Source organism: Halichoerus grypus, chromosome 7, assembly GCF_964656455.1.
Source record: "Halichoerus grypus chromosome 7, mHalGry1.hap1.1, whole genome shotgun sequence".
Taxonomy (NCBI): Eukaryota; Metazoa; Chordata; class Mammalia; order Carnivora; family Phocidae; genus Halichoerus; species Halichoerus grypus.
This window is the reverse complement of record NC_135718.1, coordinates 50031113-50045999: the sequence shown is the minus strand read 5'-3', so window position 1 is coordinate 50045999 and position 14887 is coordinate 50031113. Positions and strand designations below refer to the sequence as shown.

General features: G+C 43.8%; 1 protein-coding gene across 2 annotated transcripts in view; it reads left to right on the top strand.

Annotated features, from left to right (window-relative positions):
* Positions 1–14887, top strand: part of LRMDA (leucine rich melanocyte differentiation associated) — a 1038849-nt gene that overhangs the window by 587481 nt on the left and 436481 nt on the right. For both annotated transcript variants that reach the window (XM_078077548.1, XM_078077549.1), the window contains exons 4-5: positions 71–208; positions 11110–11227. In XM_078077548.1, the coding sequence (XP_077933674.1) occupies positions 71–208; positions 11110–11227 (256 nt within the window). The remainder of the gene's footprint in view (positions 1–70; positions 209–11109; positions 11228–14887) is intronic.

The following is a 14887-nucleotide window of genomic DNA, read 5'->3' as shown; positions in this document are numbered from 1 at the left end:
CCAGTTATAGTCCATGTTCCTTACAAGGCCTTTTGTCTCCCTGGACCCAAATCCTTAACCTTTGTCACATCACTGACTTGGAGTGTCTGCTTGATCACCTGGCAGAAGTGACACCAGCTTTGGAGTACCTCAGCCTACTGGGTAACGTGGCCTGTCCCAACGAGCTGGTCAGCTTAGAAAAGGATGAGGAAGACTACAAGAGATACAGGTGAGTACTGAGGGGTTGGAACACGATGGGAAAGGGAGAAAGAGCATCTTCTGGGGGGATGATATTATGGGATGCATAGTAGGTGTTTGGTAAGTATCAGTGGACTTCCTGTGATAATACTAAACTTTAACCTTTTGGTAATCGATAGCCATGGTTTCCCTTCATCAAGGTCACAGGAACCAAGAAACATGAAAAGCTGCTAGGCGGTCTAGGGTGGGGGTTGACCAACTTTTTTTGTAAACAGCTTGGTAATAAATATTTTCAGACTTTGAAGGTCATCTGGTCTATGTCACAACTATTCAACTCTGCTGTTACAATGCAGAAGTAGCCATAAACAATTTGTAAATGAATAAGCATGGCTATGTTTGTTTTTTTAAAAGATTTTATTTATTTATTTGACAGAGAGAGAGAGAGAGAGAGTGCATACAAGCCAGCAGAGGGGCAGCCAGAGAGAGAAGCAGATTCCCTGTTGTGCAGAGAGCCCGACGTGGGGCTTGATCCCAGGACCCTGATATCATGACCTGAGCTGAAGGCAGATGCTTAACTGCCTAAGCCACCCAGGTGCCCCAGCTATGGTTCAATAAAACTTTACTTACAAAAACAAGGAGCAGGCCAGATTTGACCCATGGCCTATATTTTGTTTATCCCTACTCTGTGTTGTAAGATTCTCCTGTGGTCAGCCTCAGAGTTGCCTTTTAAAGAGAGAGCACTTCCCACTAAAGTTAGGGAGCTTATGTAGGATCCCAGGAGGAAGTCCCTGAAGGTCCATAACTTTGTTCCATAAAGCTATGCCTCACTGTCCACCAACCGCATGCTTTGATGGGCTCTCAGGAGAAGTGCTTTTCTTCCCCTTCTCTGCTACTAAACCATCTGCTTTGAAATATCTGACCCAAACTCACCTCTCTTAGGGAGTCTCCTTCATCTTACCCATTTTACTAAATTCATTTTATATTTTCTTTCTTCATTTTGAATTCTGTGTTCCCTCATTCTTGATTTTTGTTTTGCAAATATTTTTAGGTGATCTTTTCATGTGTGTACCCTCTCTCTTCATTATGATATAAGCTCTCATTAACATCCTACCTGAATCAGTGTGGGAAGGGAAGAGGAAAGAAGGATGGAAATGTAAGGCAGGTAAGGCCACTGGACAATAAATTTGGAAGGACTGGGGAAAGAAGATAATTGTTTGAAAGAAACTGGTTCTCTTGGGACTCCTGTAAAAATTTGTGGTGACCCATGGAGGAATGAAGTCAGGGGAGTTCATGTTGCATAAAGGCAAAGCTGTTAGAAATACTGAAGGCTATTGAACATTGTATATTTTTAAAATACATACACAGACACATAAAGCTACATCAGGAATCCTGTTATGTTTCCTTATTGGGAAGCATTGTGTACCTTTAACCTCATTTTCTAGATTTCTTGATTAATGTTGTAGGGGTCTGAGACTATTTTTAAACCATCTTAGAATAAAACTCTAACCCTACTTTAAAAAAATGTAGTAAGTCTTTCTCCAGTATGAAGATTTTCATTTGGATGTGATCCTGTAGGTTTGAGTGTCAATTCTGTTAGGAGAAATATGATTAATATCCAGCAGGTGAAGAGTTACACATTTCTAAATCAACCCTGTAATTTGCTTAATCACTTAGAACTTAATTTGCTTCTTTAACACTCTTATCAACTCTGAAGCATTTAACAGCCTGATTTCAGATATGAAGGGGTCTCTTAAAACATATTTTATCTTCTTGCAGCAATTTACAAGATGTGTCTTGAAACTGTCAAACAAGTCCAAGAAAGTTCTTTCAGTCAACATTTTTAGTAAACCAAGCACGATTTAGGAAATTCTGCTTTGTTTTCTGACTTTTTTCTTAAGATTTCTGTGTTTAATTCTTTTTAAAAAAGAGTTATTTATTTTAACAGAGCACACACAAGCAGGGAGAGGGGCAGAGAGAGAGGGAGAGAGAGAATCTCAAGCAGACTCCCCACTTAGTGGGGAGCCTGATGCAGGGCTTGATCCCTTGACCCTGATATCACGACCTGAGCTGAAATCAAGAGTTGGACACTTAACTGACTGAACCACCTAGGCTCCCCATGTGTTTAAATCTTTAAAATAGTCAATAAATTTTATATATGTATGTATATGCCTGCGCATGCTCTCTCTCTCTATATATGTGTTTTTATGTATGTTTGTGTTTGCACACACATTGACACATATGTTCATTCATTCATTCATGGAGCTGTATGTAAGCCAAACTGTAGGCACATTTTTGTTGTCTTTTTTTTTTTTTTTCCTAGAATGAGAGAAGTGGAATGATGAAAATCTTCAATTGCATCATATTCTATTCAGTCTCAAATAGAAGGCTTATAAGGTTGCAAAAGGAAAAAAGCTAATACTGTCTTTTTTTGTTATTATAACTGTTCACATCAGTAAAAATACTAAGACCCATAAAAGGGTCAGATCAGAAGATCTGAGGTGGGGCCCAGCTTTAAAATGGGGAGGATAGTCTAGATCAGGGACCCTTCACCAAGGCTGAATTTCTGAATCATCCAAAGCATTTTGATTAACTTAGTGGCAAATGCAACAAAAAAATCAATAGGTATTTGGATGCTCACTTGACTATTGGACTAAGGAGTGTTGAAAATTTCTGTTGGCTGTAGCATTCTGAGATACTCTGCTTCCGCGCTGTTACAGTTCTTCCTCTACTATCTCGTGCCATTTTATATACTCCATCTTGTATATTTCTCTCACTACTTTATGTATGTCCGTATCCAGAGGATGGCTTCTAGTAGGTAAGGCTGCATCTTCTTGCTCTTTGAAGACTCTTCAATATCTAAAGTAACACTGGCCTTGGAATAGGGGCCAGATAAGTGTTCGCTGCAGGCAGCTTGAAAATTATTTTCTTCTGAGAAGCTGAGTGCTTATAGAGAGGTGTATGGCCCTCTGGGCATCTCAGATGCCCACTTCCTATTTGGAATCCGATCCATTTGATGTCCACAAACACGGTTAACAAGCAAGGGACTATCCTTCAGACTCAATCCAAGTGCTGGTCATTGGGTCCTGATCCTTCAGGGAGGGCTTGGTTCTAGAGGAGTGATTTATCTCATGGGCTGGCGCTGGTGCCCACTAAGCCCGACCTCACTGCTCCAGATCTGTTGCGGTTGAGGGATAGGCCTGGGAAGGTTGTTTGTTCACGCACATATGGCAAAGCAGCCATGAGGAGCTGGATTCTAAGGGCCACACACAGCTGAAATCACATCTAGTCACAATTACCCTAGAAAATCCATAAGTCACCCACAACAATGGGAAGATGCTCACGCTCTGAGAGAAATAAGAACTAAGAACACTGGAAGGAACACTAAATGTGTGCCCATCCAGTTACCTGTTTACTGCACGGCATATGACGGTTGAGTGGAATGGTAGCCTATTCTCTAGCAATTCTAAATTTTTTATTTGTTTTATTTTTTATTTCTTTTTGACAACCACTCTCACCCTTATATTTGGATGAGAAAGATGTATATATAATGTAGTTCTGTTCTCTGGTCTGTAAGCAGCTCTGCTTTGTTCATCTTGGAGTTTGTGCTTCATTTGCCCCTAAGAAATTTTACAGTTTTACAATAAGACTTTTGAATCCAGGGTCCTAGTGTTTGGGTTTCTACAAAGCAATGCAGCCACCTTCTTTTTTTTCCTTTTGGTAAAATATTTTCCTGGCCCTCCATCCACAAAGCATGAGGTCTGCCTTCCTCCTAGCTGTTACCCAGAGCCTAATAGTATGGCCTCTATGTAAATTTATGTGACATTTTCACTAGAAAATTGCTTAAAAAATGAATGATATTTCTACAGTTTACTGTTTTTCACTTTAAGTACATTTTCTGACAATATGTCTTCTATTAATCATTTAAGCAATAGTAGGAGCCTTAAAGGAGTGTATTCAGAAGCAAGAACCCATGGCTCATTTAGTGCTGTCTGAAAAAATTTCTTATTGATTGGCATCCTCTGTGGTTATGTGATGTAATATTTATAATATGTCACCCAGCCATACATCAAAACAAGTACATCTGTTTCATTTCTATGGGAGGTGTTGATTTCAGAGAGGTCAGCCCACTTTTAGGTCACGTTGTGGCCAACCACTGGAGCAGAAGTGGGAAGTGACTAGATTTATGGAGTTACTGGAAATGGCTTCATAGATGCTTCACTTTCTGCTGATGCCTTCCTCCCATCCCCCAAGTCAACCCTCTTCCTTCCTTCCTTAACCTCTGTGCACACAGTTGGGTTTTCTTGGCATGTATCCCCATAGTAAAACGGGCTCATTAAATCTGTATGTGAGCATGGACATACTACCGAGTTGTTGAGCGGTGCCCTGGTCCTGCTGGGGCAGGAGCGAATCAGGCCTGGATGTTTTCTTCGCCATTCATCATGGTTCATGGCTGAGAAATGTCCATTGCCATGTTATTATAGGAGCTTAACCCTGCCCATGCTTTTCTGTGTGTACACACCATGCGACTATTTTGGGATGAATGTTGAATGAAGGTGAATGTGATAACAAGCAGCCTTCAGGATTTGCGTGGGAAGAGAGTGGTGTGGCAGAGCTTGGTTGGCTTGGGAGGCCACCATCCTGCTAAGAAACCACTTGGGGCCTCCTGTGGACTTCAACACTAGCCAAACAATGAGTCAAGTGTGGGAGACCTGGTGCCCAGAATGGTCTGTTTCTTGTCTTCCTTCGCAATTCTTTTCTTTCTTCTTCCTGCAGGAAAGAAAACAGATTGAAAGTCAACAATTCGCAAAGAGCTAGACCTGGCTTTTCAAATAAGAGATTTAGTCTCATGGTCTCTCAGCTGTAGTTCTGTGACAAAACCCTTTGCCATTCATCCCCTCCTGCCACTCCAGTCATTTCTTGGCCTCACCTTCTTCCCACCTCCTCAGTAGGCCCCTCTGTATTTCTTACAACTTTAAATTATTTAAAACATGACACCCTTTCTTTGTTCCCTCACAGAGAGCAGCCTGAGGCCTGCCCAGTGTCTGCAGCACTCAGCCAAAGGGAAGGAGGGAGGGACCCTGCGCAGTCTGCTGGCCATCCTGGGCTGCCACCATTTCCCAGCCAAATAGACGCTGTAAAACTTGTGGCTTACATAACCCAGCTAGCGTTCTCCAGCTAATCTACAATCTGGGCTTTGAAGATCACAAGAAAGCAAAGGTCACGACCCAGAGATCAAAGTGACAGAAGCCCACAGAGTAATTGCTGGTTACCCTCTGTAGAGGGCCTTGCTCTGTCCTGTGGGTGTATTGTTTGCACGGAGACTTCAAACATGCTGCCGGTGAACTGTGAGGAAAATCAGCTGGCCTTTGCCAGTTGTCAGGCATTCATTAATGCTGTAGGTGAGCTCACCTCGGCTCATTAGAGTGAGATCATTGTCATCTCTTTGAGCATCTGGAGTTATTCCACTCACAGTGTTTGTTCATTACTCTTTGGTCTTTATTGACTTTTTCTCACAGCCCTCCTTTACCTGGAGGTGTGAGGGGGTGGTTATATAAGGAAATTGGAGTAATAAGAAAGGAGGCTATGGATGTGTTTATTGGAAGTTAACTTTGAGGCACACAGAATTCAAGCAGGCAAAAGCTTAAGAGAGGCTTAGGCATCATTGAGCCCATTCTCTTCATTGTGCATATGGAGAAACCGAAGCTCAGGAAGGTGGCAGAGACTGAACCAAGATCACACAGCAAAATAAGCCCAGAGTCTGGACCCTTTCCTCTGCCCTGTTAGTCCCCAAGCTTTTTGTTATGAAGACCTCTCCTCTGTTTAATTTTCTGCCCCTCTCGTCTCTTTAATAAGCTTTGGTTTCTTTAATAAGCTACATTTAAGCCATTGCTAACTTTTTAAAATTAGTCAGACACATTTAGCCATTGATGAGTGCTTTTGATGAGCATGAGGTAACCAGTGTTACCAAATGGGGTTGATGTAATCCAGTCAAAAGCAGAGAAGCTTGATGTTTTGTTGGCGCTCTCACTCTATTCTGTTAGGCTTTGTGAAAGAGTGAGAACAGTTCCTGGGTCACCCGCTGCTGACTTCAGGGGCCCCTGGTAGAGCGTCAGTAGCTCGCACCATGTCTCCCCACCACCTCCATGCACGGGAGCAGTAAGTCAGAAAGAGCTCATGGGGAGGATGGGCATTCTGTACTGCCATAAACGGGAAGAGGTAGGAGAAAACTCCAGGTGACCTTGCATCCTGATTCCCTTAGGATCTGGAAACTTGGTATTTCTTTAGCAGAGTCTCCTCAGAGAAAGAGACATGGTAGCCAACCCCAAGAGCAGACAATGGAGAGCCATCTTGGTGTTTCTGTGATTGTGCGGCATTACTGGGGAGCAGCCAGCCCCCCCTGGGGTAGCAGTTTGAGCAGGAGGAAAGAGCATCCTCCTCTCCCTTTGACGTCTAGATGAAAAATGCCAGAGCTTTAGGATTCGGGCAGAGAAAATTGATTTGGGAGCAAAAAACAAACAAACAAAAAAGGCTTTCTGCTCTTCCTTTCCTCCCCCTGCCAGTGTTAGGTGTCTCCTTAGAGGAGTCCTGTAAGAAGACAGGGCATTGAATATGAAGAGAGAGAACTTGAAAAGCTCTGTGTGTGGGTCTCATTTTTCGAGAATTTGCTTTCAGACGGAAACAAATGGGTCTTTACACACCTTCCCAGGATCCCTGATTTCTTCTTGATAACCTCACCTTCCACATCACAGCCGAGAGAGTGCCCCTGACTCCCCACCCCCAGCCCCAGGGCTTTCGCCCAGCCACCTTGGGAAGGTCAGGAAAATTGGAGTTGCCCTCTGGAGCTAGGGACATAAGACTCAGAACTTAGACCGATCTCTTTTCATTAAGCAGTGCCCTGGCTTAACAAGCAGTTTTATAAATCTGAAGCTGTCTCCGGGTGTCGCAGGATTTATAGACGGGGGTTTCTGCCATAAAGTGGTTTATGATGGCTGCCTTCTGTGTTATTAGTAGCTGTCTCTTCCTTCAACCATTGCTGTTTGATAATAGCCTTAAAACACCCAGAATTACTTACCTGCAAGCCCCATTCCCGATAGCCCCTGTTGACAGTCTGAATAAGTTTACTGCCCTTTTGTTGTACTTTACCTTCAAAACAAACTGATTGAACCATCAATAGCTCGTGGAAGCTGACAGAGGCATGTCATCTGGACTAGCCCTTGTGATTGCAGGTTATCTGGGGGAGTTAACCTTCCCGCATTGTTAACTGAAATGTTTTATGTACTATGCAACTTTAGGATACGGCTGTGATAACCCCAGTAACTAAGTAATACATCACGGTAAAGAGATTTTGGTGCAACAAATAACCCTGGATTAAATTTACAAGGGTCGAATTGATATTGTAAAAGCCTTCATTCTGTGGCTTCGGGAATCCTCGGTTGTATTTTTATGGCAAACTTGTATTATACTCGGGATTGAAGCTGCAGCTTTTGACACCCTGACATGACCTAGAACAAAGGGAAATAGATCTCTCAAGACTGGGATGGGACAGGCAGGCAGAAAGCCCACTGACTTATCACTTGGCAATAATGTTTGGAGCTAGTTCCAAACCACCCAGGGGCAGGGAGATCAGGTGGATGTGGCCGCCTTTGGAGCGCTGTGTACCACAGACATTGGGGTAGGGCAGACCGTGAGCAGAATTGGGAGGGAGATTCTTCACCACCTCACCAACCTCATAATTCCAAAACTATTATGCATCGTGGTGTTATTTTCACTTGGACAGTGGTTTGTGCATGATCTGTGGCATCAGCCACCCCGAGAACTTACTGGAAATGGACACTCCAGGCCCTAGCGGATCAGAAATTCTGGGATTGGGGTCCTGTGATCTGTGTTTCAATAAGCCATCCAGGGGATGCTGATGCCCTCTTAAGTTTGAGAGTGACTGTGCTGGAATATAAGCTGCTTGAGAGCAGGGGCCTTGTCTGTTTCACACCTCACCTTATTCTCTGCACCTGGCACGGTTTGTGACAGGTGGTAGCAGCTCGCTAATTATTGGTTGTGTGAGTGAATATATGAAGCCATCTCTAAGGGAGGAACTTTGGAACCTGGGCTGAGTCTCAGGCTGAATTTTTTGGGGGCAAGCCTTCCTAGTGTCCCGCAAACCTCTCCAAGCACCTACCACCTAGAAACCCCAGGCCAGCCCATCAGGATGGGAGTCAAGACAGCCCTAGTTTCAGGGATGACTGGCAGCCTATTTCATGGGCTGTTTCTTCGATTGTTTTAAGATGAGTGCTCTGAAAACAGCAGCTCTTTGTCATCTAAAATTTTTAACTAGCTTAAAAGCCAGTACCTCTCTCTCTCTCCTTTGATTTCAGGGCTGTGATCCAAAGTGGGGCAAAATGACAACGTGCTGTCTGTTGTCATCGTGGTTCCTGCCAGCCCTGTGAAGACATCTTTCATTCCATCATTAAACATTGGCTGATTTTCTAATACTGATGTTTTCTTCACCTGAATATTCATCTTTTCCCACCCTACACTTAGTGGGTGTCTTTACTCCTCTGAGCGTCACTCCTGACATATTGTTTCCGTCTGTAGATGTCTTTATTTGAAAGAATCTGTTGTCATCAAGACTTTGCTGCTATACGCAGAAGATGGAAGTTTTCTCTGACACTGACTGAGGCCAGTGGGAGTTCTGCTGGAGGATAGAAGTTCATTTGAGGCTTCATGAAACTTTCTGATTTTGGATAAGTGTAGAGGGCATTTGGAAAGGCAAGGGAGAGGCTCAGGGAGAAGTTGGAAAGATGATTATAGATTGAGACCAGGGAGGAAGCTGGAAGTAGATAGTCAAATTTCCAGGACCTCAGATGTTGGGGTGGCCACTCCTGGGGAAGAAAAGTATACCTCAAAAGAACTCAGAGTATTTTCACTTTAAGGAGTATTTCAACTAGAAGCCTCTATGCTGTTTTCTCTGGCATTTCAATGATCAGCCAAATCTTTGGGCAAGTATATGGAGGCCACCTGGTGATGTGAGACCATCTTATGAAGGTGGGAGCTGGCCTTGGGAACCCAATGCTCCCGTGAGGAGGGGGGCATGCTATACACCCCAGGTAACATTTGCACTGAGAAAAAGCTCAGTGCTTAAGATTGCTTTAGAGTTTGGTTCTTTGAAGATCACTTTTGATTTCTTGTTTCTCCTCTTTCTCCTCCAGCCATTGGTTTTCAGTCATTCAGTGAGTAATGTTAGGTCCCTTTCTTTGTGCTCCCCAGAATTAGTTTGCACATAACCCCAATCTCAGCACTTAGCTGTGTGGATTTCTAATTTTTCTGTATGAGTCTATCTTCCCCATTATACTGAGAACCCCTTTACGAGTAGAAATCATGTTATAATCACCTCTGTGTACCTAGGGCCTGGCACATGGTAGGTGCTCAAGAAATATTCATACAACTGAAATAAACTGGTATTTTTTTTAGTCCATTCTAAAGCTACTTTTTGAGACAATATGAGGGTGAGAAAAATAACATCCCTGCCTTTAAGAAGCTTATAGGTGAGGACATCAACTGAACACCAATAAAATGATTAAAAAACAACCAAATGTTATATGGTGTGGTGTTCACAGTATATCCTGGGAGTGCAGAGAGGGGAGAAAACAATGTGGTCTGGAGATGCAGAAGAAAATTTCATGTGGGTTGGGATTTGAAAGATGAGTGAATACTGAAGAGGCTGAATACAGGAAGGAAATGACAGATTCCTGTGGAGATAATCTATTGCTCTTGACATTGGATACTTACCTCTTCTTCCTAAGCAGGACAGGGTCTAAACAATAGCTCCTTTGAATGATCAAGTATGGGGGCTCGATGGAAAGCATCTGGGTTGGTAACCGTCCCTGAGGAAAAAGTATAGGCAGGTGTCTGTACCCTTTATGTATTTATTTGTATGTTTATGTACCTATCCCATGGCCACATGGATCTTCTCATCAATTCCAAATATACCTGCTTGAGGACAGTTCATCACACAAGTAGCCATTAGCTTATCCTTGGAGGCCATGATGGACACCAAAGACTCTTTCTGGGGGAATCTGTATTAGTATTTGTTGGGCTATTAAATTAATATCCCCTATAAACTGATTCTTCTTGTTTCACCTCAGTAAAAATAATCTTCTCAGTGCCAGTGTGGAAGTAACTCAGGGATGATGAGGAAAATCCTCAAGACCCCTGTTCAGTTCTTCAAGGAAGCATTTCTCAGTTATGTGTGTTCCTTACTTCTATCCCAAAGTCATCTATGTTATTACAACCTCTAGTTTATTGTCCTGGATGGCCAGTCAATGTTTCTTGTCTTAGTTTCAAATTGAAGATTTGTTTTGTTTTGTTTTAAAGATTTTATTTTTAAGTAATCCCTACACCGATTGTGGGGCTTGAACTTACAACCCCGAAATCAAGAGTCACATGCTCTACTGCCTGAGCCAGCCAGGTTCCCAAAGATTTGCTTTTATCTCAGAAATGAGAGTTACACAGATGACTCATGGGAATGGCAGTGGCATAATAGTACAATTAGGTTATAGGTTAGTTTCCCTGAGAACTTTCTGTGTAGCAAAGAAGCCAGGCCCATTTCTAGTGTGGAGGGGCGGGGGGATATACATTGATAGGATCTTCCTGGCTCATTGGGTATGTGCATTCGTGTGTGTGTGTGTGTGTGTCTACATTTGAATCAAGAGCAATCATTAGTGTACATTTTTAAGGATTAGTTGTGTGTGTAAAATATAATTATTTGGATTTCTGCAAAGAGTGATCATTCATTATTTGTGAAAGAAAAGAGAAGCAGCACCAAGGTCTAAACTTCTGAAGACCTAATGATGTAGATCCCTGAGCCTGAGATAAATTGCATGGATCTTTGAGGCCATCACCTACCCTCCTGCATTGTCTCTGACTGTTTTCTTTCAGATGCTTTGTTCTGCACAAGCTGCCCAATTTGAAGTTTCTGGATGCCCAGAAAGTAACCAGACAAGAACGAGAGGAAGCTTTGCTCAGAGGGTCGTTCATGAAGGTGGTGAAGCCCAAGGTAAGCTGCCTACTTTCTGGTCTTCACAAGGGATTTATGTCTTGCCTCACTGGTTATTCTTTGAGCACAGAGGATGTTCTTCTGTGTTTGGAATGCAGGAGAGATCTCCAATCAGGGTTTTATCCATGGATATACTGTTGGCCCATCAACAAGTAGGACTTCTACAATAAATTGGATCTTCCTGTGATCCAGCTAAGGGGACTTTATTTGTAAGGTGATTTCACCCAGGTGGCTCTTTTACCAATAAAGCAGCACCATACGCAGCCCAATGGTGATGTTCTGGGGGACAGATTTCAGGTCTCCTTCTTGAAGATGTTTCGTTTACAAGGTGGGGACTCTGCAGGTCTGTTGCAGAGAAAGAAGAAAGCTTGGGGCATTTACTTTTCCTCAGATGGGTAGGATTCCTCTAGTGACCCGGAGGGAGCTCTCCTGTCTTGGGGCCATAGTGAAGGTAGGGGAGAGTGATTTTCTTCTGTTCATAGGTATGAGGGCTCAGTAGCTCTTGGAGATATTATTAGCAGGAAAGGCCATTTTTTTTCTGACAATATGACCTGGGACTAGCATATTTTCCCTACATGCAGCTCTCTAGAGCTCATGGGAATAGTTTTACTGACCTTTCCTTTATCAGCTGAGTCTGCGTCGAGGCCATGGAAGTGAATATGGTGTCATCTTAATGACAGCGTTGATGAGGCAGGGGAGATGTGGCTTTGAGTCTTGGATTCAGATTCAAAGAGATTTTTAAGGATGTGAAAAATTATCTGTTTGGGAGGAGTTGGGGTCCTTCCATGAAGCCCAAGGCTGAGGAATGGACCAGATGGCCCTTGATGACCCCTTTCAAGGTGCATTACTGCCCCAGGGCCCCGTGGAGCTATCTAGTCACTTCCTGTGGGACCCCAGCTTGTGTGTTGAAAACACTGGCCCAGAAATCTTGGAGGTCTAGTTTGTCCTCGCTTATTGACTTAGAGCGCCTTGCACATGCATTGGAAATGATTAAGAGGAAAAGAGAAAAAAACCAACAGAACCCAAACAGAAAAAGGAAACCTCTTCCGTCAAGTCGCTCGGCTGGCAGCCGGCCTCAGGCCACTTTCTTTCCCTGAATCCATGAGGTGCAACTTATTTCCCGTTATGCTGAATAAAATTGCTAACAGTTGTGGAAATATATGATACAGAGGGTATAATACTGGCAGATAAATGTATTGTTACCTGTTTCAGCATGTGGGAAATTAATTGAGTGATTCGTTTCATAGCTATTAAAGTGTTAACAGTTTTCCTTATCGAGGCACAGATTTGATGTATTGCTCATGACTGCCTTTAGTTATTCCAGCTTTTGTAATTTTGTCCAAATGAAATAAGTTATTTCTTGGTCTCCTTTTTTTTTTTTTATTTTTGGTTAAAAGATTCCAGAGGCAGCCGACATCACCAAACAAAGGACAACAAATGAACTGTTTATAATATCTTGGGTTCCTGCCCATTCAACATTTTCCACCTTCATGTACGCATGCCCTTTCTAGGACAGATCGGTATTTCTCCTGCTCCCCCTGTTCTTGACAAGGGAAGCTCTGCATTGTCCCAGGAACTCTGAAGGGGCACTAAATACAATACCCACATGTGTGCTCACCACTGCCCTAAGGCTCTTTGTATTCAGATCTGTGAGTCCTCACACAACCCCCTGAAATGTAGGAGGAAGGGAGCATTGGCTGACTCTCTAGGTGGGGTAACTGAGGCCTAGAGGTGTTAATTGGGCAGCCCAGCTAAGTTAATTGGGCAGCCCGGCTAGTAAGAGCTGGGACTGGAGCTTGACCAGTGTGTTTGACCACAGAAGCCACATCCTTCGACTGGGATCTTACCCCTGGAGCCAGTGAGCCACCCATTTTCCCTGTGCATTTCTCTGTTCCAAATAAAAACCTCCTAAGAAGGCCTAAAGGAAGAAAACAGGTAAAAACTGCACTGCACTCTTGGGGTCGAGATGGCAGCCAGGACTGAAATCCCACCTGGCCTTTGAAAGCAAGTGGGAAGGGCTCCTTAAAATCCAGTAGTAGCCGGCTCTCTGAGTCATGAGCAGCATGAGCAGACATGCTTTTCAAAGCTCCAAATTAGTTCCTAATCAATTATAGAATTAGTTTATGTTTGTGTGATTGACTCCCACATCTTTACTAATGGTGTTAAGCTTAAAAATACCCATTAATTAGTTGAGGAGAGACAAAAGATACTCTGACAAAGCATGGGGATCTTCAATTGTTATCTTTTTGGAGAGTCACATGATTTCCACACTGGAGAGGACTTCAGAAATCACCTGGTGTGTGCTGTCGTTTGGTGGGTGAAGGAACCGAGTGAGGAGGTTGTGTCTGGAGGCCCCCATGGTCTGGTGGAGGCAGAGCTGGGATCAGAACCCAGGGGCCCAGGCTCCCGGTGAAGTGCTGTATCTATGCCCTGGTGCTTCACACGCACAGGACTTACTTCTCTGTGCCCCTGCTTTCACATCACACTGTATGCTTCTCTCCAATGCCAGGCTGCTCCCCCCCGGCCTGTTCTCAGAGATACGCATTGGTACTTTTCTTGCGGAGAGAACGAGGCCAAATGAGCTTCTTGCTGAATTAATAAACTGGTGTTAAAAAGGCTGGTTCTCGCCTGCTCACAGTGTGTGCAGACGTCTGTTTGTTCCTGTGCAGGTGTGTATATACGCCCTTGATCTCTGTGTGTGTATACGTATGTATGTTCTGGGAGGTCTGTGTACACCCGGAGTCGGCTTCTAAGTGGAGAGCAATCTCCTCCCTGTGAATTGCCGATGCTGTGCTGAGCACACTTGGTGAAGGCCTATTTTTCATCACAGAATTGGAATCTCAAGTTGACTTCTGTCCTTTCTTAGGCTGCAGTGGCCTGTTGTGCTTATTCAGCAGAATGCTCTGATGGATGATCCAGGAGGCCGTGATTTGGGGAGCAGTTTTCATTTTATTCCTGACATAAAGTGTTTGGGAGAATGGAAAATGCCTCTCCAATCACAGCCCTTGCGTTGGAGGTAGGGAACAGGCAGTCTGGGTGTTCTCGGCTGACGCAAAAGCAAAATCATCCAGGCACTAATAAACCCCCTATGTCACAAAGGTTTGATTTGATACCTGGCAGGCCCTGGCGCTTGAGTGCGAGTTTGCGCTAGCCTTCTCTCGTGATGACACATTTCCCCTTCGTTGCTGCCTTTTGGCTTTTGTTGTTTAAAAGCTGCTTTCTGTCTGAGCTCTGGTTGTCCTATAGAAAGATGCCATCACTCATTAGGGAAGTGATAGCTAATGCTACAACGGACTCTTCTAGGTGGTGTGTTTGTCTTGTTAGTTAATGGACCTACAGCAACTAGGCTTTGTTCATTTCCTGGAATTGTAAAGAAAAGCTGTATCTTTTTTTGCAAATCTTGGCCACGGAGTCATGCCCTTGTCCATGCCGAGAGCACCAAGCTGGATGCAGAGAAGGGGGGAGGCCCCCAAAGAAAGCCTTCTTTGATGACCAGACCGTGATCCCCCTTGCCACATCAGGCAGCCTAAATCAGAGGGGCATGGAGCCTGTCCAGGAGGGCATGCATGGCAGGCACACCAGCCCTCCACATCAGACAGTTCAAGAATCCGACAGTCAGAATTGCTTAATTATGTCCTGGCTTTGTAATTATTCATCCCT